At 42.5% G+C, this 27813-nt stretch overlaps 1 protein-coding gene across 1 annotated transcript; it reads right to left on the reverse strand.

Moving 5' to 3' along the window:
• Nucleotides 1-329: 329 nt before the first annotated feature.
• LOC115783774 (monocarboxylate transporter 1-like) lies at nucleotides 330-27813 on the reverse strand. The gene is made up of 5 exons (XM_030734764.1): nucleotides 27650-27813; nucleotides 13930-14260; nucleotides 3709-3852; nucleotides 2784-3572; nucleotides 330-2620 (listed from the first exon to the last, which is right to left on the reverse strand). Exons 2-5 carry the CDS (start codon nucleotides 14144-14146, stop codon nucleotides 2343-2345), a joined length of 1428 nt encoding a protein of 475 aa, XP_030590624.1. The 5' UTR covers nucleotides 14147-14260; nucleotides 27650-27813; the 3' UTR covers nucleotides 330-2342.

Below are 27813 nucleotides of genomic sequence, written 5' to 3' on the forward strand. Positions count from 1 at the left end.
ATTACACCAGTCCATCTCCATACTAACAAGGTGTACCTAATGAAGTGTCCAATGAGAGTAAATTCGGGATTTATCGAGTTTCATGTGTCTCTCTTGTAGCGTTTCTGTACAGATGCTGCTATCCATGGTAGCTGCAGGTACATGAAGAGGAAAGAAAACAATTCCCTCCTTTCCAGAATTCCTGGGCACAATCTAAAGTTTATATGTAAGCCAATGTTATACATTTTCAAATGTGTAATGACTGTAAATGTACCCGTCTGTGATTTGTCTGCTAATTTTAAAATAAAGGTTTTTTTTGTTTTTTTTTTTAAGTACTGAATGAATACAAGTTTAGTTTCACAAAGTTTTATTCTCTCCACTCAAAAAAAAACATAACACAAAAACATCCACTGCAACTGAAAGAAAAAATTACACAAACCTAAAGTTTTGTTCGCTTTTATAAAAACACTAAAAAAGGCGCCCTGACTACTACAGTACCATTAAAACCCTATTTGAATGAAACCATATTGTTGAAGTCTTTCAATGTGTCACTTTACAAATACTCGCCTTAAAGTTAAAATAACTCAATTTAGGATCATCCATAATTCAGTAAAAAAAAACAAAAAAAAACTCGAGTAACAGTTCATTGTATGCCAATAATTTCATAAAGGTCAGTCTCATAACGGAAGTGAAATCAGGGTTTTGAGCAGTTAAACGTGGACGCGCCGAAGGCAGCAGATCCTCTCTCCTGAAACACAAACCTGTCCATCGGCAGGTGGATACTTCAGCTAGGAGAGAGGAACAAGTTTCCCACTGGTACCTTCACAAAAACAGAAACCCACACTTTACAATTAACCACTTGGAAAACTAACATTTGGTCATATTTAGTTACCAAAAAAATAAAAGTATACGTTCCTACTGAAACGATCTAATCTGTCGCCCCCCTCAGACGTTTTTCTGTGAGGAAGGAAACACACGAGTGATCGTGGAAACATTTCACGTGGACAGGGCTTCCTCCGGATTATACAGCCGGTCATGTGCAACAGTGAGAACACTGTCAACGTGATAACACCGAGACGTTAATTCTGCTCATCCTTCTCCCAACACCTCCAAGGTTTTTAAAACTGTCTGCGGCTCAGCTTCAGGCCCGTTTATTCTCCCAAACTGGAGACAAATCTCCACAGTTCACCGGATCAAATATGAAGATATGAATGATTCTGTACACGTCAGAGAGAAACCTGCAGGATGTGCTGATATTTCATTGGCTGAACTTTTAAAGAATGAAATGACAAAACCTTCCTAAATTTTAAAACTACTTGCTGACACACAAACACGCCTCACTCACTCCCACACGTCCCACTCATCTAAAAACACTTCAGTTCATTAAAAAGACCTCGTCAGATTGTCATTTACTAATAACATAAAACAGATGTTTTTATAGGTATTCGTAGAAACTGAACTAAACCGTTTCATTCACATTTAAACACCATAAATGTGCTGCTCTGAAACCCTGAATTACATTAAAACATTTTCTCTTTTGCCAGAAAGTCCAGGCTACTCAGAGCACACAAACACAAACCAGCGCGCGATTCGTGCCCCCGACTGCGAGCCATTCTGATGATATGATGCGCGTCATCTTCATCAGTTCAATAAAAGATCAAAGCTGCTCTTAAATTCCACATTTCTGCCTCCGATACCCCTCCGTCGTGACCTAGTTTCATACCGCTCAGAAGATTCCTACGTTAGATTTTAGCTTCCTGATTTTCAGGAAAAATATTTGTTATTTTGCATTCCTGCCTAAACGGTTAAAAACATGAACTTTGCTTTTCATTGTATTGTGATGAATTTCTACTTATTACCCAATATTTTAAAAAATAAAATAAAATAAAATCCTAACTAACGCTTCGATTAACAACACGGATGTGGAATTTACATCCAGCCCTTGTGCAGTGAAGTGATTGTGCAGAACATAAGGGAGAACTTTCTGTATTGTAACATGTACGGTGACTTACTTTTAAAAAAATTAATTGTGTGCGTGAGGCTCTGAACCTTTGTGACAGTTCAAGACCCTGAGACAGAGTCCTCGTTAGTTGATGGGATGGTTATTTTACAGTCACTCCGTCTTTATGCAAGCAGTGCCGCCCGGGACGCTTTCAGTTCACCAAAAGGCACGTCGTAGACAAAAAACCGGAGGTCTGAGTGAGGTGAAGCACCGAATCACGGTCAGTGTCGCCGCAGCAGGTCTCTGGTTTTAATTGTGGAGCGGTTTCTATGGCTTCAGGGTTGTAAAAAGGGATTTCTATAAAGATACCGTGTGGTTGTAACTGCAGCTCTTGTGTGCATTTCTTCTCAAGTCCGTTCATTTACACAGTGTCCTCGTCCATCTTGGTGACTTCGTCCATTGTGACGGCGGTCGGCAGGTTGTCCTCATTTGATTTTGCCGGGGAGGAAGGTGCCAACATGGCGGCACGCTCTTCTTTGGGCTCCTCCCTCTCTTTTCTCTCCTCCTCTTTCTTCTCTCGGTCCATCATGCGGTAGTTGATGCCCATTCCCACAAAGAGGAAGATGCTTCCGATTATGAGGACGATGCCGGAGGAGATGTAGGTGTAGTCATAGTGGTGGTAGTAGTTATAGAAACTACCTGGAAGTGGAAAAAAAGAAAGAAGATGCAGATTTTAGGGTTTGGATACACATTTTAACAATTATTACACTGACTCTGATAAGTAAGCTCTCTTAAATAAAAAAGTAATTAAAATAACATTGAAGACGATTCTGATCATGATAATCTTGTAGTGAAATCTTACTTGTTAGTGGCGGGCCTAACAGCACTGGCACACACTCCACTATGGTGACCAGACCCACAGCTGAAGAAAACCTCTGAGCCCCCACCAGGTCCATCAGCGTCTCAAACAGCACGGCGCTCAGCCAGCCGAAACCAAAGCCGAAGAAGATGGCGTAGATCACAAACCCCGTGTAGTCCGTTGACACCGGCGCCAGCACGTGACACACTCCATTATACAGGACGGATGCAGCAAAGTAGTACTGAATCCTGGGCCGAACCCACTTGCTGTTTGCCAAAAGGCCCATGGAGGGTCGAGCAAACATGTCGATGAAGGCCAGCACCGACAGAAGGAAGGCCGCCTTTTCTTTGCTGATATCCTTACTCTTGGCGTAATTGGACAGGAAGACGAGCGGAGAAAAGAGGCCGAAGAACAAGACGAAGTTGCCCAGCAGGTAGAGCAGGAAGCCGCGATGTTTGAAGAGCGTCAGATCGATGAAAGAGTTGATTTTCTGCAGCACCGTCCTCTTGGGCTGTCCTGCTCCCTCTGCATCAGGTTTAGGCGGCTGAGGTTTTGGACCAATGGGGCGCATCAGGGAGCCGGCCACACAGCAGTTGAGCAGAAGTCCTCCCAGGATGAGGAAGCTGCCTCTCCACCCAAACTGATCGTACAGCCAGGAGTTGAGAGGAGCCAAGGTGGACAGAAACACGGGGCTGCCCGCCATAGCAAGGCCGTTGGCGATGGGCCGACGCTTGTAGAAGTATTTTCCAATCATAGTAAGGGCCGGATTCAAGTTGAAGGCCAGTCCCAAACCTGGAAACAAGGGCAAAGAAATAAACTGAAATTAACTGAGGAGAATATGATGGTCAAAAAATAAATAAAAGTTCTCCCACCCATCAACATATAGAAAAATTCAGAGTCCTGATTAATTCACGAAAAACAAACAAACCTCCAATTACTCCGATGAAGAAGTACAGCTGCTCCACTGTGTTGCAGAAAGAAGCTGCAACCAAACCCGCCCCCGACAGACAACCGCCGGCGATCATGATCGGTCGGCTGCCGAATCTGTTCACGAGGATGCTGCTGATTGGACCTGGGGAGGAAGAAGCGAGAAGGGGGGGTTAATCACACAGCGACAGGACAACAGCCGAGTCATGGTGTTGATCATTATTTTCACAACTGATAAATTTTTTGATAAGCAGCTGTTCACAACGAAAGCCAAAATTAGATCTGTTGTTTCAATTTAAAAGAACTTGATTTTCTGAGATTTAACAGTTTTGACTAAAAGTTTTGATAAATCCAAAAAAAAAAAAAATTTAAATGCCCCAGCATGTCAAAAACAAAAGGATTCACAGGAATAATCAAGCTCAGTTCACTCCAACTGAATTCAGTATTTGCTGTTTAAAACACATCTGTCACCAGTGTTTGTGGATGTGCGTTCAGCACAGCATGTGAGCCCTCTGTACATGGAAAAGCTCATCGCTAACAGTGTTAATACAACCAACACCATCTATAGTGTTAGGAAATACATTTCACCTCTTTAATGCCACACAGAACACAGCTTGATACGATTTCACGATTAAAGCAGCTAGAAATGCAAAAAAAAAAAAAAAAAAAAAAGTATCCGAATATCGGACCTCAAGATTCAGCAGAGTCAGTCTAACAGTTCACCAGCAGGTGGCGCTGTGCTGGCACAAATAAAAAAGGGGGACAACGCTTGTGTAACAGTGCCAGTTACAGGACGTTCAATGGAGAAAGAGGGAAGGAAAAAGGGAGGAAGAAAAGAGGAGGAAATGAAACGAGCGAGGACGAGGAGAAGGGAGCCAGGCAGAGGAAGGTCCACGTGTCTCTGCCTGCCTGCCAAGCTCGCCATGAATGGGCCTTCACATGGATCCAGGCTGACGGTGAACGCTGGCTCTGCTGGATGTGAATACAAAGTAAAGGCCTGCACATGAACCTATAGTTACCGTGTGAGCTGCTGCTTCTTTTTATGGTAAACTGAAGACCTTTGAGATTTGCACTGGTCTTAAGACAAATATGAGATCAATAAAATGTAAAATCAGATTCAACATCACCACCAAATATTCAAATTCCAGTTTTCATTCATGTCTGGTTTGACTCATAGCGAAGACTGGAGGACTTTAACATGTAGGCGCCTAAGATTAGTTAATGTCATTTACCTTCGACTGTCTCTTGTCAGCTTGTGTATGAGGAGCAAGGGGGGAAAAAATAGCATAACCGTAAACAGCAGCAGTTTCTGACTCGATGCTTTGTGCAACTCGCCTCTCAAGTTTTTTATTTTTATTAAGTTATGAGAGCAGCGTTTAAGTCGATCCTGATGTTGTCCTTATGCCTCAGGCTCCTCACAGTTTGGAATGCAGCGTAATTCCACACTGGTATCAGATGCCTGAAATTAAGGTATGGCACCTTTGAGAGCTCGATAAAGTCAAGATGGTGCATCTTGATCAGGCTCATTACAAATCCTTTACTTCTGTGAGGGTGACCAATTCAAGCACACTGAGCTTTTTCTAGCTGCCTCCTCCTTTCCGAGGACATCACGCACACTGAAAGGCAGCAAGCATGACTGACTAGGGAGAAACACAAGGCTAGTCACGGCTCATTAAAAGGTAGCCTACAGCCGCCCTATAGTTTCCTAACCAGACTCATTTATCACAGTAATATGTTACAAGTCAGTATTTTGCAAGCCAGAATATTCATCAATAAATAATTAGTAATTTGCGTGCAAACAGACAAAGCGGTCAGAGAGGAGCACAAAAATAAAGTAATAAAATAGTCATGATTTTAGGAGATATAAAGACTCGACTGCACCTAGCCAGCATCCACTTCCCTCGGCCTGGGTCCTTCACTCAGACCACAGTGGCTTTGCCCTTGAAACTTGGCGGAAGGCCAAAAAGGCAGAGGGTACTCTGGATGCACGAGCGTTCACTCACGCACCGGCTAAATACCTCTCTCGGACAGCTCGCCTCTGTGTTGTGTCTGTCCCCGACTGAGGGTCTGACCAGCTGGCGCGAAGCCCAAGCTGGGCACATTGCCATGTTCAGGGTGGTGGGTTTCCACGTTCGAGTCAAACAGGAGCAGTCATACTGTGCTTTAAACACAGGCCTCCACCTGCCTTCTGAGCGTGCTGGAGCTTGACAGTAAACTGAAGTGAAATTGCACACAGACAGGAATAACTCTGCATCCCCTCGGTACACAGGCTGTACATAAACAACTCCTGACAGTGTTTGCTGGCAAAACACAAAGAGCACAGTGAGCTGTGTTCTCAGATATTATATAAATGATTCCCCCCACCTCCTTCATTTGCTCCTTTTCTCCCTGTGAAAGACTCGTCCTCATCTCCACTCTGACACAGCATCCTTGAGCAGTGAGCAGTTGCCTGTCAGGTGTGTTGAGCATCTAATTTTAGCAGACACAGCTTTCTATGGTCAAGGATCACATCGAATTATATAAAACCATCCCATTTACACACCACTTGTATGTCTTCATTTCATTCAGTCCTTTTATTAAAACAGCGACTGACCAGATTTAGCGGCCATCTGAAGTGTTTAGGGGGAGAGGAGCAGCTGGTGATGAGTCAGTCCCACCAGAAAAAAAACAAAAAACAGCTGACTGGATTTGCCTCAAGAGTTACGCTGAATGCGTCGCATTTCTCCACCAGCCATATTACACACAGATCAACGTCCCTCCATCTGGCCTTCTTTCAGTACCTCCATCCACGAACTCAGTGTTTACTGAGGGGCAGACAATCAGGAAAGGTACCAACGACTTCAAACTGAGGGGGTTGCTCTGCTGCCCAGTATCAGATAAATAAGGCTTATCTAGGATATTTTAGATCATGCAAAGCTACTCTAAGGCAAAGATAAATATACTGACAAACTGCCAAAAAGCACAATTACAATGCATATTTTAACAATTGTTATCAGAAGCTAAAGAATGGCAGGGTTTGTAATGCCGACTGAGAGTCCAGAGTTATTTTGGCAGAGCCCCTCATTGTGCTGGTACCCCCAGAGTGCCAACGGACAAAATGGACGAGAAGACAATGTTGGTGAACTTTAAATGTGCCAGAAGACCCCCCCTTTACACTGAGCTTCACATTAAAATAGACACTGATAGTACATCAGCTTTATTTCCTCTACAACAGCCAAGATGCTAAACAGCCTGTGCAGTAACAATGAGTCTGCTCTCTCTGTAGATCTACAGCTTACAGTGGAAATAATTATAAATGCATCCAAGCTTCTGTAACTTCAATCACTTAGTGCAACACAACAAGCACTCATGCAGCAATTCCCACTCATCCCTTCTTCTTCAGACAGAGACTCTGTTTCCTCCCACAGAGTCAGAAAATCCTTAGATCACAAGATAAGTCAGAAAGAGAAGTCCTGTATCAGTGCGCCTACTCATCATGAGGCTGTGACCGGCATTACATGGAACCACATAAAAAGCCCCCCCCCTCCCCTTTTTTCCCCCTCCACAATGTGAAATCCTTAAATTCTTGGACTACAAAGTTAAGGAACATGCTGTTGTTGTTTGCAACTCCGCTACACATCTAAAGCTGTGAGGATTACACAAATCAGGATCAATAATCCTCTTGCTCAGGTTTCCAAGACCGCTTAACAGCGTTATACATTAAATAAGCAACTCTGCCAAAAAGTGCGGGAATAACTCGGTCAGCGTACCAAGCTGTTTGAATCAGGACTGGAACAAAGCCAACAGTCCGTATTTGTACTTTCTGTACATGTTTCTTTGTGCCTGTGAGTGAAAGTCTGCTGTGGATTCCTGACAATCTATAGGATTATGGGACTTGTGACCGTGAAAGTCTTAAGGTATGGAATGACAACTGGAAACAGGCTTTTCCTCCAGTGGGAACAAAGGGTGAAAGTTGGGTTGGCATGTCCAGCGGCCCAAAGGCCTGAGCACAGCTGAGCCAGGCGAGTTGGTCGGCCAGTCGCACAAGCGATGGCATTTCTATTAAATGCAGAAGTAAGGATGGTCATGTTTTTTTTAAATAAATTAAACATTAATAACAGAAATCTAGTCAGTTTTTACTAGTTTATGTGACTGTTTCTTGTATTGATATGCATTTTTGTTTTTATAAATCAGATGACTCTCTCGAAAGACCCCCAATTCAACAGCTCTACAAAAGGAGAAATGGAGGATTCTCCAAACCTCACCAACAGGAACAGCAGTAATAAGAAATTGTATTGAAACAAAAGAAATAACACAAAAACTGAGGCCACGTATGCGTCCTGTTTTTCACCTTTCCGAAAATTCTCACTCGCACAAGTTTTGTATTTTGTGCGCAGTTTTTTCTGAAACATCTCGAGTAGTTTAACACATAGTGAAGCCTGTGATCTCATTGACAGTTCCAGTGAAAAATAAGCTGCTTCCTGTTTACAACCACAAACTACTGCACATTACCACCTACAACAATTCCTCCCAGAAATAACCATCTTGTAAAGTCGTGTGTGAGAAAGTACAAATATGTAGTAGTAGAAGAGAAAAAGGAAGGAAATGTTGTCTTTAACCAGAGCAGGCATGTATGAGAAACTTCAACATTGGGTCAAATATTTAAAAGAATGAGATCCTATTTAGACTCAAACTATCAGATATCAACAGTTTGTGGACACAGGGCTGCCTGACATTGCTCAAACAGCTAAACCTCCCCAGTCTGCAGCTCGATGCAAATCTGTTTACTGTATTTAGTGTGTGTTTGAAAGGAAGTACTTCATGTAGTTTCTGGAGGAAAAACAAAACAAAAAAAAAAATACAAAAGCTTTCCCTTGAGCATTAGAGGGGTTCAATGTCGGGAAAGATTATTCCTCAGCTATGATTAAAGATGTTTTGACGGTGTCTCTGTGGCCTTCACACTTAAACACCCTCAGAAAACATCACGTGACGAGCGGGAACAGAAGGAAGAAAGCCTGGGTTAGCAGGAATAAGACTAATCATGGCTCTCTGAAATCTTTATTCCTGACAAAGGAAAGACGGGATGTCTTGGGAATGATTAGAAAACAAAACACCTGATCACTCACAAATGGGAGAGTGGTGTTCAGGGACCTTCACTTGTGGTTCCTTAAGGCTGAGGGACCAAAACTACTGCACTGATGATGGAGATGTTAGTTTGGGTACAAACAGACCCTGAAAAACACTGGAAAGCTCAATTTTCACCATTACCAGTGTGCCAAGTTCAGCTACAACACAACTACATGCCCTAATAACACCTTTCATCTTCTGAGAGAAGATGGTTCCAAGTGTCCAGCTTAGTGACTACACGACCCCACCGAACTTAAGTACAGTAACATGCTAAGTGATCAATTTGAGTTGGGTCTAAATGGGTCTCCTGGTGAACAGTCGGGGGTTAAGTGGCCATGAACAGGCAGTTCTCACAGTTTCAGTGGAGCTAAATGATGATATGAAGCCCCTTGGAGTACTTCATCAGTATCTTTTAAAAGCAGTCTCTCCATCGAGAAAAATTGACATTTTTATAAAAAAAAAAAAATATTCCATATCATCGTGACTTCTGTCAAATAACGCAGCACAGACTCATTTCTGTTTGCTTTGTTTGTGGACTGATTGTTCTCGCATGGGTAGTCCGACTCCAAGCCAGGAAAAAACCACTAAATAATTAACAACCTTGAAGAAGACTTCAGTCCTGGTTGTTTTGGCAACACCCGTGGGCACAGGTGGTTACAGCAACAACAGCTCAATACAAAACAAACCTGCTTCCATTATCAGGCCTTTTTCCATCACTATGTCAGCAACCGTGATCTCTTTACGCTGCACATGGCGCGAGTCTGAAAACAGCAGGGCAGAACGCAAGTGAAACTCACCTGCATCACTTCATTAGAGGCGCTCCTTTTCACACCATTTCAAAACAACCCACTATGGAACAAAGCTAAAAATAACCACTGCTTTGTTTGCATTGGATGATAAGTCTTACAACTTGCCGGTACACAAACTGTACTTCCTTATAAAATACACTCTTACATCCCTTTAATGTGAAGCAGCAGCAGAACTAAATGCTCAGTTTGAATTAGCAGTAATTTGTTTCCGTTATAATTATAAATATAGGAACAATTGTGCTTGAGCCAACTGCTGAAATATTGTGTCATTTGTCAACAAGAGGAATTCATTGGGGATTTTAATAAGTGATGCCACTCATGTTATTCTTGACTCATCGTCTCTGGATTCTGGTTAAGCAAAGAGGGGAGTTTCCACTTGTTAACTTGTTAAATTCACAAGATGTTCTGCATGTATTTGTTCACGCCATTAGTCAGCCGTCAGTGACGTTGCGCGTGACTCGTTTGGTGCTTTTTGTGTCCCGCCCCACTTTTGTGGAAGTCGGTGTGTGTACGTGCCTTGCCTCATGTGTGAGCCAGTCAGTGAGTTAAGTGGTTGCCGTAACTCAAGCCTGCAGTCTTTCAGCTTCTCTCATTTAGTACAATGACCCCAGTAACGGGTGATCTGCCTGAATTGTGAAGCAAGGAAGGAACATTTCAAGACTGGAGGAAAATACTTTGACTGCTGGGTCCTGTTGCACAATTTTACTCCTTCGGTAGTTCCTCCTTTCAAAAGTATTAACCTGCAGAATAAGACTGAGGAGCGCAAACGCAGGCGGAAGGAAGAGACCATTTTTAGAAATGGAAATTTGAAGTACTGAGGAGAAAAAAAAAAAAAAAAAGAAGACAATAGTGTCTGTAACATGAAGGCTGTGCTGACTGAAAACATTCAAGAGGAGTGTAAGAGAACGAGGAGAGAATCCACTTTGTCTTCGGACAAAAAAAAAAAAAACAAAAACAAGAAGAAACCTGATCTGAAACCCAGCCCAACCTGAAACTGGATCAGTTTGTCCCTTTTTAAATATTGTCTGAACATGTAAACTAAAACGTTACTGCTGCAATCTCAGAACATGTAATTAACTGCAAAGAGAGGCCGTTTTCAAATGAACAAACATAATTTAGTTGTGTTTGTAGTCGAACTTCAGTTTTGGGAGAATCAGGTCAGGACATTTTTCGCAGTTGTTCCTTCTCCCTTAGAACAGGAAATAGTCCATTAAACGTGTTCAGACTACTGGAAATACTGTGAGTGGTCTAGCAGTAAATACACAAGAATAATAGTCAAGGATCTGACATCTGATCATCTCTGACATGTGTGTCCTCACGTGCACTTCTGTTGAGAAATTCCCAGAAAAGCTCGGACCTGTAGTGCATTTGTATAAATAGATTTATTCCCCTCTTTTGAATTCCTTCAGAGCCATCCTCTGATTACCCTACTCTGTAGTCTTTACAGTTTCAGGGTACATAAACCGAAAGCAACATTCCCTAATGGTAAAAGTAGTGCCTAATAAGAAGACACCACTACAAAAATAAAGGACCTTTGATTTCTAATTTTGGCACTTTTGTACCACCGGTTTAACACTAATTTACAAAGACTCAAAGTTTGAGGTGACTCTGATGTAGCCGAGTAATTACTCAGCAGCTACAGTGGTGATTAGAGACATTAAGTAAAGTGGTGTTTCTGGATTTGTGTTTGAAATAAGAGCTTTTTAACTAAAGCTTTGTGGAGGGAAATACAGCAGGAGTTAAAACGTTCCCTTTTTATCACTAGTTAGCAGCACTGATGAGCCAGACTGACTGAATGACTGAAAAGCCAGAATTAGACCCCAAATCCTACATTACATCTTTGCAGAAAGCGGCTACCCCAGGGATCACAGTCTTCACGCACTTTTACAACTCACCAAGGAGCTCACATGATGCAAATGTGTTGCTTCTGCTGTTGTGTTTCTGTATTCTTGCCTAAACGAAGAGGTGTGGCGAAGTTGCAGAGATTTGATAAGTTAGAGATTTGTAAAATTGTTCCGCTATTGTTGCGAGTGGAAGTGGACAGGATGGGTCGGCTTTTTCATATTCAAACTCCAAACTGCAGCGATGGGTACAGCTGATGTTGTATAATTTGGGTTTGTAGACTTCCAGGGGCTGCGTACTGATGAAACTTGTCTTTAAGATTTTCTTAGGTAAAAAATGCTGGCTTAATTTGGGGGATCTCTGGTGGCAGGAGTCAAACGTCCAAACCTTTTATCCTGATTACAAAAACAGAAAACCAGAAGCTTTCTGGGTGTCGCCTCTGAAACTGACATTTCAAACGTGCACTTTTACAGCCTTATGAAACAGTCAAATTTATGCAACAACAAATTTCAGAGATGTTGAAATGCATGGTTGAGTTTTATTACAAGCTGTTCAGTGAGTATTTAACTTTTTACTGAGCTGCTGTGTTGTCTGATTGTAATCCCTCGGCTTCTCAGTAAACCACACCGGGAGCCTTGTGACAGAAGTGAACTCAGTCATTAATTCGACGGTTCAGATGGATTACAGTAGAACAAGCATCTGCTTGTTTTCTTATCTCTTCCATGCAAACACTGTTAAGCATCCATTTCTCGTGTTGTTTCCTGGATACTCTTCAGCAGTGAGTGCTACTCAAGCTGTGAATGAATGAGATTTTAAGTGGTGAGAGGGGGATCGTGTTTGCTTTGCATCAGGTGAAAGATGAAGGAAGAGGAACCCAGAAACACCCCAATAAAACAAAGTCTTTAACACTAACAGTCACACAGAAGTTTCACTGCCAGCATTTCCACTTCTCCCTCAAAGATCCAGATGAAGCCACATTAGAGCTGAATAATGTAGGTCAACCTACCATAATAAACTACATAATTAAATATCAACTGCAAATTGTAGTGACCTTGACGTATTAGCTCCCCATAAACCTCAGTTTGACTGTCCCATTCCCAATCTCTACCCCATTCTTGAGGTTGTCCTGGGACTCCAGTACAAAAGCCCAGCTTGTTAATTTTCTTTAAGCACTTATCTAACTTGGGGTGAAAGACCTAGCACCACTTGGACAGGCTACCAATCCATCACAGGGCTAACACGGACAGACAACCACATACTCAGGGCCAATTTACTCAGAACAGACTGGTGCTACTGCTCCTGGTTCAAACCCCAGCTGAGGCCTTTCTGTGTGGAGTTTGCATATGGGGGTTTCTTCCAAAACACTCACATTAGATTAATGAATGATTCTAAGCTGGTCATGGATGGAGGGGTACATCAACTGTGCGAGGTGAAAGCCAAACTAGAAATATTCAGCTAAGCTCCAGGACTCGAGTTCAAATCAGATCTGGTTGTCATCATTTGTGCCAGATCAGTAACTCTCAAAATATGCAGTTTACACAAAACATAACATTTACACCTGACACACGGAGGTGTTTTTATAAACAGAAAGCAACCCAGTCTTTGCAACAGTGGTGTGTGTGGAGCAGTGGGAGGTGGGTTGTCTGGAGCCGTTGAACCTTTTCTTCCATTTTTTAAAAAAAATGACAGCTGTTAGCATAAACCACAAATGCTACAATCCATCTGTTTTGTGTCAAAACTATTGCAGAAAATCTTTGAGAAACACTTCAGGAAGTTCCATCTGCAGACAACCAGCACACACAGGAAGCGATTTTCCTGTCAGTTATTAAGAGTGCGGTTCTCGGTGTTTTGGAAGCTGCTCAGTACGTTCAGCTGCCAGGGTTTAACAGAAGTCATTCCTCTAACATTTCTGACCATCATGACCGCGATGGCTCTGTAAGGAAGAATGATGGAAGTCCAATGTGTGGATTCAATGCATATGACTATCAACCTAGGTGATTAGTTAAGTGAATAACAATCAAATGAGTAGTTTTCCCTGCAGTTTCCTGTCTTATGAAGATTCTGCGCTGGTTGCACAAAGACTTTAAGTCAAATAAATGTCAGAAAGATCAATAAGTTACCTTTAACTGCAAACTGATACAGTTTTACTATAAAGTGCATTCAAGCCTGTTCATCATTGTCAGTTCAGTGCTATAAAAATCTGAGAAAGCTTCCAAGTGAAATTAAACATTTCAATGTTGGCTGTGTAGAGTCACACTATAAAAATATAAAACGGCTCCACAGCTCATTGCAATTGTAAAACCAGTTTTGATGTCTACGTATTTCATGTTTGTGTGTTTTTGATGTTCCTGTTTATTGGCCACAATAATGGAGCTGAAGCAAACATCGTCATGAGTACAAACCACTTTAAAAATCACCATGAAACCTCAGAGTCAAGTTTTTGATGCCGACACCTGATTACTCACCTCCTGCATACATGACAGCCAGCATGATGGAGGAGATCCAGGAAACCTGACTTGGTGTGGCATTGAAGATGACCTCGATGTCTTTGAAGAACACAGTAATGGATTTGGGGAAGGCATAGGAGAAGCCAATGGCGATGAAGGCCCCCAACACCACTGCCCAACCCCAGCCACCCTCAGGAGGGGTGTACCCTACAGGCCCGCCTACCGCTGCAGGCATATCTGCTCACGATAATGAAGATGACGATGGAGTAAACGACTGTTCCTGGAGGACAGCTGAGCTTCGCAGGAGACGAGGATGCAGGACCAGACGAACTGGGATTAGAAGCAGAAACTGTGAAGGAAGCAAAAAGCAGGGAGTTTGTTAAAAATCCAGAGATGGTGCAACAAGGTGAATGTGATAAAGAAGAAAATTCCTCCGAATTTATCTAAATTACTCCCAGCTCCAAGGTATCAAATCAGTGTGCAGTCTTGGTATCAGTCTAACAGTCCGCTATATAAACAAACATTTCACTTTTTAAATTTTTTACTTTATCATTTTGGCATAAACCTCAGAGCATTTGGTCTTCCCACATAGGAAAAAAGAAGAATTAACCAAGGATGCAGCTGCCATGCTTACATGCATGGACACCCCCCTCCCCAAAGGCACATTTTCAGCCAGGAAACCCCCCTGCTTGTCATAACAGGAAAGGTTCAGGTGTGATTAATAAACCGTGTGACAGGGTCAGAAAACAGGCGCAACACCAGGACCCTGCAAGTGAAGCTTCAAAATGAAAGCCAGCCATTATTAATGTTCGAGGTGTGAGATATCAAAACATAGTGGAAAAAAAAAAAAAAACCCAAGCCACCAGGAACACCCAACCTTCCTTTGTTACTCATGTATGGCTGCGACTAATGGTTCTGATTTAGATACGCTGAAAAAATGTTGACAGTTGAAACCATTTAAGTGAGGAGGGAAAGGTATAAGGGAAGCAGGAGAAAAGGCATTCCCAAAGCAGCCCGACAGAGGGATCGATCCGGGTACATTACACTAAATCCACTTTGTTTTTGAACCGTGGATCTCTGGAGACCCAAAAAAAATATGAGAGAAATTTATTCTCTTCAAATAAAGCTCACATGATTACAAGTGTGTCAGATCAAGCTAATCATGTTTGCAGCTGCCTGTGATCACAGTGGTGGATCACCCCGACACATGACCCTCAATGATCGCCTGCCAACCATTTATTTTCTCTCAGGCGACTACTTCCAACTGTTTTATTTGGCTGCAAGGGCAAACACCAAGAGTCTTCATGTATTTGCCGAAGACCCGGCGAATTACTTTTATCACGCAAATATAAAATTCTTCAGTGTTATGACGTTGCTGATACCGGCACCACTGGCTCGGATGATAAGCCAAGAGGTCAGGGTCAAAACTGTCGAAATGATAGAGCTGAGGGGACAATTCAGCGAGTCGTGAAAACTAAGATGAGTTTATGAAGCTAATAAAGGGCTGGGTGTGGCTGACTCTGTTTTAAATGTCATCTTTAGTTAAGCTGGTTTAAAAAGGACAAAGTTGTGTAACATGGGACCTTTCTTCAAAATTGTGCCTAAAAATGATATCACTGGTCTCCATATAGTCCCAGTTAGTGTTGTGCATAGAGAAATTAGCAAGAAAAGTTAAAATCGTTAATGGCACAGACAATAAGCATTGAGTACAGAGCTTGCAAAAGACCTGATTTCTTATCTGTAATGAAACTCAAATTTCCTGGTAACCATGCCGTGTAAAAACATTCCTGTCTGTATTCAGTTCTTAGGAAACACTCCTCTTTTTCTAATGAAAGAACTCTTCAACCTGACTGACCTTTATTTAAAAAAAAAAAAAAAATATATAACTCAGAAGATGCTATGTTACATTAGATTTGTTCACTTCATGGCAGAGAAAGCTAAAAATAGAAGCCAGTGGGTGAACTGAGTGCAAAAATAAACTGCTCTTAAAGAATCACTGTCAGCTTCAATCGCATCTGAAAAACCTGCTCTTTCAAAGCAGCTTGCACGTCTAACGTTAAATTAACGGAAGCTTTTCAACAAATAAGAAATCTCTGAGCTTCTTCTATGAACGCAACCATTTAAATGCTCCCTTTCCAATTTAGGTCACACACACACAGCTGAGCTATTTATGGTCGGCTCTGACATCATCTGTGCTACTGTTTGGGTTTGCTGTACCTTAAATAGACTTTAGAACACACTTCTGTAAACCACTAAGGCTGAGGAGACTTAACCCTACACCTCCATCATGATGCCGTTTAAAGCAGGATCACAGAAAAGATCCTACTCAAATCACTATAAGCAAGAAGAAGAAGGAGGAGGAGGAAAAAAAAAAGCACTGACTGAGACGACTGTCCCAGGATAATTTGAGAATCCAGCCAGCCTTGTACCGAGTAATGACAACCAGGAATCAAGTCCTACACGATCATTTAGCCTTGATCAGGCTGTAAACAACCATGCTCCACCAATCATTACACACCCCACCTTGCAGGGTAACTGGTTAACCCGACCCTGTGCTCACAGTGCATCACCCCAGCTCAGTGTGTTCACGCTTATCACATGTACTGAAACTTGTGTGGCCGTCACCACTGCCTGTGGTGAGCAGAGAGGAAGTTTTAAAGCTAAAGACAGCATTTGCCTAATTTAAAGCATAGAGCCGTGCCATGTTGGACTTTAAACACATTTATATCATAACACATACACACACAGAGCAGCCTGACTGGTTGCATCCCTGATTGTTACTCAAATCTTCGACAGCAAACTGAAGTACCCGGCTGTTCTGCATTTTTTTTTTGTTTGTTTATTTGCTTTAGATGCTGAGCTTTCGGTCGCTTCCTTCCTTTCAGTTAAGTTTCAGTTGTTGACATTACGTAATGAAAAGTCAACTTCAGAACCTTTTATTGCACCTTTTATTGCACTTTTATTGGGTGGCTGTAGCTCAGTAGGTAGAGCAGGTCACCTACTGATCGGAAGGTCAGCGGTTCGAATCCTGGCTACTCCGGGCTACATGCCAATGTATCCTTGGGCAAGATACTTAACCCCAAGTTGCTCTCCGACCGTTCTGTCGGAGTATGAATGTGAGTGAATGTTAGGTAATTAAAAGCACTTAGCTTCATAAAAATGGAAGTGCTTGTATGAATGGGAGTGCATGGGTGAATGCAAACAGGTTGTATAAGCGCTTTGAGTGCTCATACTGAGTAGAAAAGCGCTATATAAGAACTAGTCCATTTACCATTTACCTAAAATTAAATCCAAGACATATAAGCAATTGTAGTCCACTGAGAATGAGCAGCGTCTGTGCATCTGTGCAGCGTTTAACTCCACAACAAGTAGTTTATTTCCAACTTGGAGCATGAAGAGAAGCTACGGCCTGGAGTCAGGGTTGAACTGAATCCTGCCCGCAGCAGCTGGTAATCCAGCTGACGAGGAGCAGATTAAGGCAGACCTGGGTTGGCTCTTCTTGTTGCCTATGATGCTTCGTTGCACTTCACTCCAAGATTTTACCTCTGGTATTTTCATAAACTCGGGTGTCTTTATTTTAGTTTTCAGCTTATAAGTTGGATCTTTTAAATAAAAATCAGGGCTGGAACCCACTAAACGCGGGAGTGCCCTGCGGTAGGGACGCGCCAATCCGATATCCAGAGCGGATATTCATGATCACCAGCCAATTTATGGGTCAAGCTACTCAATTTGGTTCTGTGTTCACTTTCCCATTAGTGTCCTCCAAGCTACGTTAGCTCTGATGCTAGCTGCTGCTTTCATATGGCAAAGTGACTGCACTTTAGAGGCATTTTATGCTTAATACTCCAAAAGCAGCGCAAAAGTTTATTTAACTGCAAACTGTGGTCAAGACAGATGATTCAATTAAAAGGAGCAGACCTAGGAAGGTTCCCACTGAGAGAGAGAAAGAGCCAATTAGAGAGCCTTGTTCACATTCAACAATGAATAATCTGGCCTCCTGTGAAGAGGGAATAAAAGACAATTATCAGCTTAAATCATATCATTTGTTCTTTAAAATTCAACTCCTTTTGAGACATCAGGGGCTAATGACACATTAGCTAACTTAACCGATGTGGCTGAGCTGTGTGGTACAAAGATTTTCTTGTTTTTACCTACGCGGTGCACTAATGGCAGCTCATTCATTGCGCCGACTGACGTTTAATTACAGTAGGGGTTATATGCCATGTCATTGCTGATAGGGCAGCTCTGAGGTAAAGATTTCCCTGCAGGTGATCGAGTTGCATCTGGGCTTCAAATACACTTGCGGAAACCCTGCATATGAATAAACCTGCATGCGGGGTTGGCTATGTCACGTGTACGGCAGGTATGTGCTTGTTATATCACTGCTTGATTTCCATCTCAAGTATTCAGGCACTCAGGAGGAAGACTAGTAGGTTGAGATGGAGCTTACCACGTCCCCATTGGTCGCACTTTGCAGAGTGCCAACATGCTATGCATTTCATTGTATGGGCTTAGCAGACAGATTATATTACCACACATACTAAACGTGGTCTGTGCGATGACCACGTGTCACCATTCCTGAAAAGGAAGGGATGGCACTGAGGTCATCTCCGTCCAGTTTTACCTGCATAAAAATAATTTGACCTTTTGATATATTATATACCTAGACAGGACCTCTACGTGCGCCATTATCCAGACACATGTGAGTTTTCAAAACTCAGACTACACTCTGAATCATGATGCACTAAGAAAGTTGTCGCAGTTTTCTCATATCTGCGCCTAAAGGACTGATGCAACGTGGCATCAGCTCAGTATTAAAAGTTTCTGATTTTAAAGACAGAGCTGTTAACAGTGAAAAAACAAACAAGACAGCTCTACATCCTCACTGCGTGCCTGTTCTGACGGTTTCAGGCTCCTCACATTAGCAACCACAGAGCTGCCAAACACACTGCTGAGACCTCAACATGAACCCTACCAACCATAAAATAACCTTTACTCTGAGCTGGCTGGCCTACGCTGCACGCCTGGTCCGATGTTGTGCCGTAGATGTGGGTTCACGCTCTTGAAAATATAATACCACCACAGGAATCAGTTCAAAGTATGTATTTATTCATTAGAACACATTTCTCTCTGTCATCAGGTCACAAGTCTTCACTCTCTCTGCACTTAGCCTGGTGCAGAAGGTTAATGTTACCCAACAAAGAATCTGAGCACCAGTGCCATTTTGAAGGAGGCCCAAATTAATCCAACTAAATGTCAGTAGCTCAGACACTTTGGCCCTGGCCTTTAATGTATCATGACCTTCGAGAAAGCAAACTACATGTAGTAAAAAGTCATCCAGGGGCCACAGAGTAAGCCTGGCAACAGCTGGTTGGTCTTTGTGTTGCTCAAGGAGTCGCTGGCCAAGCTCACCTTTAGCGACCTTGCAGTGCAGACCTCTCACATGCCTGTGCAAAAACCTGTCTGTACCTCAAGCCAAAGTCAACTTTTAATCTGCTGAACTAAGATTTTAAGAGGAAAATGCAAAAAAAAAACCCCAAAACTTAATGTCCCACTTATCAAAAAATCAGTTCTAAGTTCATTTACTGAGTCAGCGATAGCTAAGCACCGGGGTCCTGACACGAGTTGCGCCACAGCCTTCCTGTACTGAGGAGGAATGTGATGACACTGCGGCTGGTCTTCCTTTGTTTCTGACAAGAACCAAACTGTATTATGCGTATTTTAAAGTGGTACTTTGAAGACCTGAGTTAATACTAAAGTTTGCCCAGAGTTACCTCTTTGCACCAACCTGTGGATGCTCCAAACAGAGAACACCCACATCAGGTTGCTCTATGGTTCAAATCTAAATTGTTTACAACAAAATGCGTCAGCAGTCCACTAACTGCTAGACTAAGAGCAAACATGGCACTGAGGAAGCGAAAAGGAAAGGGTCAGCACGGTTGCATCACAGCATTGGATTTGGCTTGACCGCAAACTGTGGTCAAGATGACTGAAAAGCCCCAAAGACGCCACTTTTCCTGTCTGCCCCTCTGTCCTTCGTCATGTTCAGGTTGTTTGGAAGCATTTACCGCACCTTAAAGTAACACAGTGAGCTGTAGTAATCTCATCTCTCAGCACATCTTTGCTTTACTCTTGCCTCTTCATGAAAATCCAGTCCAGTGAGTTTATTCACTTAACACTGGTATTGAATTAGTGCACCAGCAGACATTAAACACAAGTTAAATAGATGATGTCACAATGAGCCAAGTTCCTCTTTTTTCTTATGGCTTCACCGCACTGCTGGTGTCAGTTTCCTGATCCTCCTCTTCTGATATTACACAGGAAAATGGGATGAAGACATACCCACACCAACATTTCTACGGAAATGGAGTCATCTGTGCCCAATCAGGAAGCCAATAACTGCACTTCAGTCTTTGGTAACTCGACCTAACAAAAGGCAAATGGTGCTCGTAAAGGCTGCAAAAAATATTAAAAACAGGATTTAAAAAAATATATAATATAATATATTAGTTGTAGAGTTATTAGCTTCAGTCTTGCTACAAGACTAGACAAAAACAAACTTTTGACTCACCCTTTAAGGCCAAGTAGGAAAAAATCCAAAAGTCAGGTTTTAATGCACCTATATTTTTTTCAGATTCTTCATACTGTACCTATGGCCTTCTGTGACTGTGGGGTACCTTATGTACTTGGGACAGAAAGGTCACCAAAGGCCAGATCTGGCACAGGCGCAGCAGCTTCTCAATTACACTTGGAGACTGTCAACCCATAATAGGTATAATGTATCTTTCTGGGCTGCATATCAGATCCTGTATTAGCACCATACCAAGACTATGAGGCATTACTTTCAATCTTTTCAGGAAATTTTATAATGAATGATTTTATAAAAGGGATATAAGCCGTTTGCTGTGCAGTTTTCTGAGCAGCAATGGCTCTGCAAAAAAATAACTAGACGCTGAAGACTAAATTGAAAAACATTGCAGGAAATGGATGAAGCTTAAGTGTCTATCTCACAAAGGATTTTATTTAAGCCAGCAAATGTGTTGGTTGGCAACTATGAAAAGTTAGCCTTGGTTCAAGATGACACGTCTGCCGTGAACCAAGCAATTATTTTCACAAGCCTATTTATATTGATGTGCTCAGACTCTTAAAACAAAACAAAGAAATGTGGAGCACGAGGTCCACCACAACGATTTAGACAGAGGACCAGCTGTACCAGCTGTAGCATGCTAGTACAGTCAGCCTTCAAAGGCTGGCTCTGCTAGCAGGAGAGGCCAGACAGCATCGCTTTCCTGCAGCCAGAACAGGACTTAGCTGCTCACCACACATGGGTCAAATGAGTAGCAACAATGTGGTGCTCACATTTGACCCCATGCCTAGCCATTTCTGTCCACTCACAACCCCAAAGGTTATTTTTTCAAAACAAGATTGATGTCCGCAGTGTCACCAAAAAGAAAGAAAGGCAGTGTTGGTGCATTTCTTAAAGTGCAACTGAAGCGCTGGCCTTTATGATTAAGTCCCATCCATCCTCTTCTGCTTATCCAGTTCAGGGTTGCAGTGGTAGAGCCTATCCCAGCAAACAGCCAGGCAGCCATTCATGCTGAGGGTCACCTTTACAGCCAATTCAGAACAATCAATTAACCTAAAAAGAAAGTTTTTTTCAGACTTTCACAGGAAGTCAGAGTACCTGGGTTATTCAAATTAATTATGGTTATTATACTTGACTTGGGCATATATGATTCTATACCTCATGTGTGCGCACACAGACAGTATGAAACATGTGAGTGACTTGAATTGCAGAATGTGGGGTTTTCATGATTAAAAAAAATGTTTTTTAAGTTGTTAAAGGTGAATTTTATGTGCCCTTATAACAGGTGGTGCTTAAATGACAAGTCCACTATGTCACATAAGTACTATACAGAAAAAGTAGTCAATAAATTTTCTAGATTAGTGCACATTAAAGGCCTTGAGTGATAAAGAGGTCAACTTTAATTCACACAAAACCACCTACTGAAAACTGTCTGGAAAGCTACAAAGAGAACTACCAATTGGTATGGTTCCAAGTGAGTTTAAGGAGCACCTGGAAACCAAAAATCCCTTCAGAAAGAAGAGATTCTTCTTTTGCCCACTTCAAAAGATCACTGGATCTGAATCAAAAAGGTACAAGATTGCCTGTTGGATTGCGTGAAAGTATCTGATAATGAAATTGATGCAAGTTTTATGCTTGTGAAGCTTATTCCAAAGCAAGGGGAAAAAATGTAGTTTTCAAAATCAAAAGTGACAGTCCCAATGGTTTTTTTGGTTTGTTTTTTTGCAGTACAGTAAAATGCAAAGGTGCAGTATGAGAAGAGGCTCAGTACAAACTGTAAATAAGCAGTGTGTGTGTTTTGCAAAGTTTCTATGCTGCAAAAATGCATTTTACTAGTCGTGCAGCACTGAGCTAGAAACCTTTTGCTGTTCAGTATGTCAGGCAAAGACCAAACCACATCAGATATGTAAATCAAACAGAAAGAAATGAGATGTGCAGTTTACAGCCTGCTGTTAATGTGAAGCAGGCTTCACAAGTGGGAATGGACTAATGCTGCCTTGTTCCCCTGAGGTCTACCGATCTGTGCTGAAGCCCATTTAAGTGTTTGTGTGCACCAGTAAAGCAGGACAAGTCCTGAAGGAGCCATCAATGAGGCCATTCATCTGCACTAACAAACGCTTCCCTCAGTAGGTGTAGAGGGGGTGGAGCTACCTGAAACCCAACAGACTGAGAACAAATCAGTGGGTCAAGTGAAGCTCACAGGTGTAAATGCACGTAGGCAAACCATGGCAGGCCGATCGTAACCAGTGTCAAATGCTACTATAGCATTCAGGCACTCACATCATGGGACTCATCTTTGCTTGTAGAGTATCTGCTTCAACTGACCCATTTATTGGCAAAAAGGGAAATTGGGATTTTCTCTGAAGCTTAATTTAACTATTCAAACAGCATTTTTTTTTTTTTGTCCAAGCTGAAAGGCCAAAATGACAGATTTACATTATTAGATCCGAAGGAAAAAGTTTTTTTTCCTACCATGGCCATCATTTGATCACTTATTATTAATTGGGGTGCATTAATAATTCATCCATTCGGATCTGGGAATAAGGGGTGTGGCTGCTGACAGGGGCAGCTGTAGACAACTGGCTAATTGGAGTTACTGAACTGGACTTCTCCACTGCATTTATGCAGTCACAGTGACACCTTTCCTTTTAAATACTATCCCACTTGCTTTACAAAAGCCATTTGCACACCTGAACTCTGGCCCGTGTCAGGAGAGTCACATCAGGACACTGTCCAAAGTTGTGGAGACAAACATGTGGAGAACCTACTGCCCTGCTTTACCTCTGCCATGCTGCCTGGGTAAAGAAGAACAGGTGTGATCTCTCCATACAATTACCTGCTCTACTCAGATTACACAGACCATAGCAGGGAGCTGACACGGTCGAGACTATTTAAAGTCCAACTTGACAGATTTAGAGATTTCCATTCTCACATGCTGTTACTCTGGTTAATGTCTAAAGTTCAGAGCTGTGGTGCATGTGTAAAATAGGCTATAGAGTAAAAAAAGCAAGAGCAGCATACACCACTGCATCTACTGTCCATTTCTCTAAAGCACCAGGCTAAACCAGCCCAGGTTGATTCAGGTTCTAAGGTTCAGGTGACACAGATATCAAGTTCCTTGTCCAACCAAAACAGTGCCGTCTGTGACCTACAACAGCTGGTATTAACACTCTGGATACCTGCCAACAATCACAAAGACAGCCCCAACCTAAGAGAACATTAAGTCTGCATTTCAAAGGCAAACTTGGGTCTATCAGTTTGCTGGCATACTATTAGAACAAGTCATAGCAATAAAGATTTCATAATGAAGTACTCCTGAGTACGTACCCTCCTCCCAGGCACACCTGAGTGCTGGAACGTGTCCTTAACAGGAAAATCGCACGCTGCATTCTGGCAAGAAACTTTCAACCACGATGAATGAATGATGATGAATTATAACGATATTATGATGATAATGAATGATAAATGGACTGGTTCTTATACAGCACTTTTCTACTCTAGCACTCAAGGAGCTTTATACAATACATGTATGAATATACAATCATTCATACCATATTAACATGACTGAAACAAGTTTATGTGGGACCTGTTCTGCTGGTTTCAAGCTCCATATTTTAATTCTTGCTCTCTACCGAAATACCTATGCATAGCTCAAAGTAATCCTTATTTATCTTATACTGTGCCTTGGTGCAGTCTGAAACGAGCTGTTTTAACTCCCCAATCTGAGCACAGGGTGTATATAAATGATAATACTGCTAATTCATCCATTGATTGTGATCTCCTATTGTGAAATCGCGAGCCAAGGCCTTCACAATGGGATGTCGCCATCTTGGGTGTTTTGAAAATGGAAGTGACAACACTGCACGGTCATACAGTAGCAACTTGACTGGGCCCACACTAAAGCGCACCCTCGTTATCCTCCATTTCGATTAAAATAAGGACCGTTTACAAAATGAACATCACAAATTAATCTAAAAGCTGTGAGACCATCGACTCATCAGGAAGGTGTTTACTGAGGTCACAGAGTCATTTTCCCCATAGACCTTTATATAACTAGACTTCTTTTTGATCAATTGCACATAACCGGATCTCATCATTTAAAACTCTGGCAATGTTCAATATAAGCATCCACCATTTTAAGAGTAGGAGGATGGCAAAATACGGAAAAGACTGGCAGCGGCACTTTAAAATTTCAATACAAATGGCTAAAACATGTTTTCTACAGAAAAAAGTTACAATAGGTTTAAATGTGAATAACAGCGCCACCCCAAAACTTCAACTGTGAGACAACTTTCAGAAGATAGAAGAGGCCTTAAAAGAAAAGCTTCAACAACTTCTGTCAGCTACAAATTGTGTCTTCCTGAAACCCGGGGGGAGATGTTCAGCTGTTAAACTGTCAGTCCTTTAGGGAGGTCAGAGTTCAGAGGACAAGCCCCTGCACTCAGATCCAAAGATAAACATGAATCCAGTGCTGTGTTTGGCCTTCTAGGGGTCACCTTGTCACCACAAGTGGAAAATGACACAGCAATCATTCATTTTCTGCACCACGGTCGGGGAACATGCCCTGGTTACACACCTATTAATAAACAGATCTGGCTGTTTGGGGACAATAAGGGCTGCACGAGAGCCCCGTGCATGTGGATGTCATGCGATCTTTCCATTGAGCCCTCAGAGGGTCGGCATGTGAAACTCATTGAGCTAGATAACACGTTCGCCTGCAGTCAAAAGCACTACGGCAGCAGACTGGAAATCACAGCTACGGCAGAAGATCTGGTTCTCCAACAGTAACTGGGATGGTTTGAAGCCAGTTCAGCCTCGGTGCCGTTTGAGAAGTTCAGCATGCAACATTACACAGAAATACTTCAAGCAATACATGAAAGAGCCAACTTGATGTCACCCATTAGTTTTGGGCTCTGCATTTTTAAGCCTTCTGATCTATTGATTGTCACCACATTGGTTGTGACGTCAGCCTTTATACTGGCACTTGAGGCACGCCAGATTATGTGCAACAGCCTCCTGAACAGCAGGTGTCGCCACTAAAAAAACGAAATAAAACCAAAAAAAGCAAAAAAAAACAAAAAACAACTGCATCTACAGTGGTAGAAGTCAAAACTGGAAGCAAAGCATTATCTTAAGCTGTTTTTGTATTGCTTTCTGCATGATCTTGGAATCTCTTAGCTTCTGGACCCCTCTATTCTGTTTCATTCAATTTTATTTATATAGCGCCAAATCACAACAAACAGTCACCTCAAGGCACTTTGTATTATAAGTTAAAGAACATACAATAATACAGGAAAAAAAAAAGAGATTAGTCAACCTCTTATGATCAAGCACTTGGTGACAGTGGAAAGGAAAAACTCCCTTTTAACAGGAAGAAACCTCCAGCAGAACCAGGCTCAGGGAGGGGCAGTCATCTGCTGTGACCAGTGGGGGTGAGGGGAGGGAGACAGGACAAAAGACATGCTGTGGAAGAGTGTGTGTGTTTCCCAAATCCAAACTGGGAGCTGGTTCCACAGAAGAGAGGCCTGAAAGCTGAAGGCTCTGCCTCCCATTCTACTCTTAAGTATCCTTGAAACCACAAGTAAGCCAGCAGTCTAAGTGCTCTATGGGGGTGATATGGGACTATGAGGTCTTTGAGATAAGATGGGGCCTGATTATTCAAGACCATGTAGGTGAGGAGAAGCATTTTAAATTAAATTCTGGATTTAACAGGGAGCCAATTGGAAGACAATATGGGAGAAATCTGCTCTCTCTCCTTCCAGGCTCTGTCAGTACTCCAGCATTTTGGATCAGCTGAAGGCTTTTCAGGGAGCTTTTAGGACAGCCTGATAATAATAAATTACAATAGTCCAGCCTAGAAGTAATAAATGCATGAATGAGCTTTTCAGCATCAGTCTGATACAGGATGGCAAAATCTCTCAGTTCTAAGCTTCATAACATGCTTCACAAACCAATTTTGTGACAGCACGTTGACCATCTTTTATAAGCATTATACAGCAAAAGTTACAGTTATCTCCATGGGAATATAAGCACGGTGAGCTGAATTTGGCAATCATTTCTGAAATTCTTGCAGCAGTTACTTTTAGGGCCCCTGGCATCAGTGGTGTGATGATGGTGCCAACTTTGTGGAACCAGCAGCAGTGGAAAAAGTTCCTGACTTGGAAATGGCTTAGCATTTATGGAAACTGAGGTATAGACATGAGTTGGGGTTTTCCCCCTCCCACACATACAAGAGTCTAGAGATTTTATTCATCAGTCAGTTTCTGAAGAACAAAATACATTTTACTTATCAAATTATCAATATAACAAACTCATTTTTTACTGTGCAGACTAAGCTTGCCTAGTCACCCACTTTGTGGGTTGTGCCAGCCCAATTAAATGACCTGGACCTATGGGTGGATGAGGCAGGCTGGGGCAGGCTCGGGGCTCAAAGGTCCCAGAGGGAGGGGGGGAGGGGTATCATTGGAAGACTCATAAGACTGAGGAAAAACAAAAAAGGCCTATAAAGACACGCATGGGGGAAGAGGACTTGGAGGCAACACAATGAGACGCAGAATGACTAAAAAAAAACTAACAGATTTAGAGATTTCCATTCTCACTAACATCACATTGACCTTTTTTTGTTTGATTGTTTTGGTACAGCTGCAGAAACCGCTAAAAATCCCCTTTTATGAGTCTTCCAGCCCCCTTTCTCTCTCCCATGTAGATGCGGTGAGGCCCTTCACGTGTCCGTGCCATCATCACTCAGTTCACACGTCTGACCCTGCCGGGCGGACAGGCTGCTGAATCAGGGCCGGCCCAGCTGGTCAGACGCGGACAGACCAGCTTCACTGGCCTCACACGTGGATGCAAAAATAGCAGCGGGCAGCATCACGCCAAAGTGAATGAAACCACGCCGCTTCGCAGCGTTCCTACAAAGCCAGTTAAGTTCAATCGTCGTAGTAAACAGATTTACCAGCGACAGCGGAAGCGGGGAGGATGAAAGTGGCTCACACACGAGGCGAGTAACCGAGACGCGGAGCTGGCTAATTTAACGAGGCTTCAGCCGTTCAGCTGAAGTTGTGATGTAAAAAGAATGAGGAAAAAAAAAAAAAAAAAGAGGCTCTTTTGTCTCGACACGCCACGTTGGGACTTTCGGTCCCGCTCACTCACCGCGGAGGATTCTTCGGCTGTGTCCGCTGGGAGATCGGCTTGAGTGTGTGAGTCGCCCCTGGTGTCCTTTTTGTTGGAGAGCACGGAGACACGTTGCCACGGTACCACCTCCGGGTACCACAGACCTCAGACTGACGAACTACGGGGATGGTGACGGCGTTACA

Source organism: Archocentrus centrarchus, chromosome 7 (assembly GCF_007364275.1).
Source record: "Archocentrus centrarchus isolate MPI-CPG fArcCen1 chromosome 7, fArcCen1, whole genome shotgun sequence".
Lineage (NCBI taxonomy): Eukaryota > Metazoa > Chordata > Actinopteri > Cichliformes > Cichlidae > Archocentrus > Archocentrus centrarchus.

Coding starts and splice junctions, on each gene's coding strand:
- LOC115783774 (XM_030734764.1), bottom strand. CDS start 14,146: ATGCCTGCAGCGGTAGGCGGGCCTGTAGGGTACACCCCTCCTGAGGGT. Junction 3,853..13,929: donor GGCTGTCATGTATGCAGGAG/GTGAGTAATCAG, acceptor CTTCCTCCCCAG/GTCCAATCAGCAGCATCCTC. Junction 3,573..3,708: donor CTTCATCGGAGTAATTGGAG/GTTTGTTTGTTT, acceptor CCTTGTTTCCAG/GTTTGGGACTGGCCTTCAAC.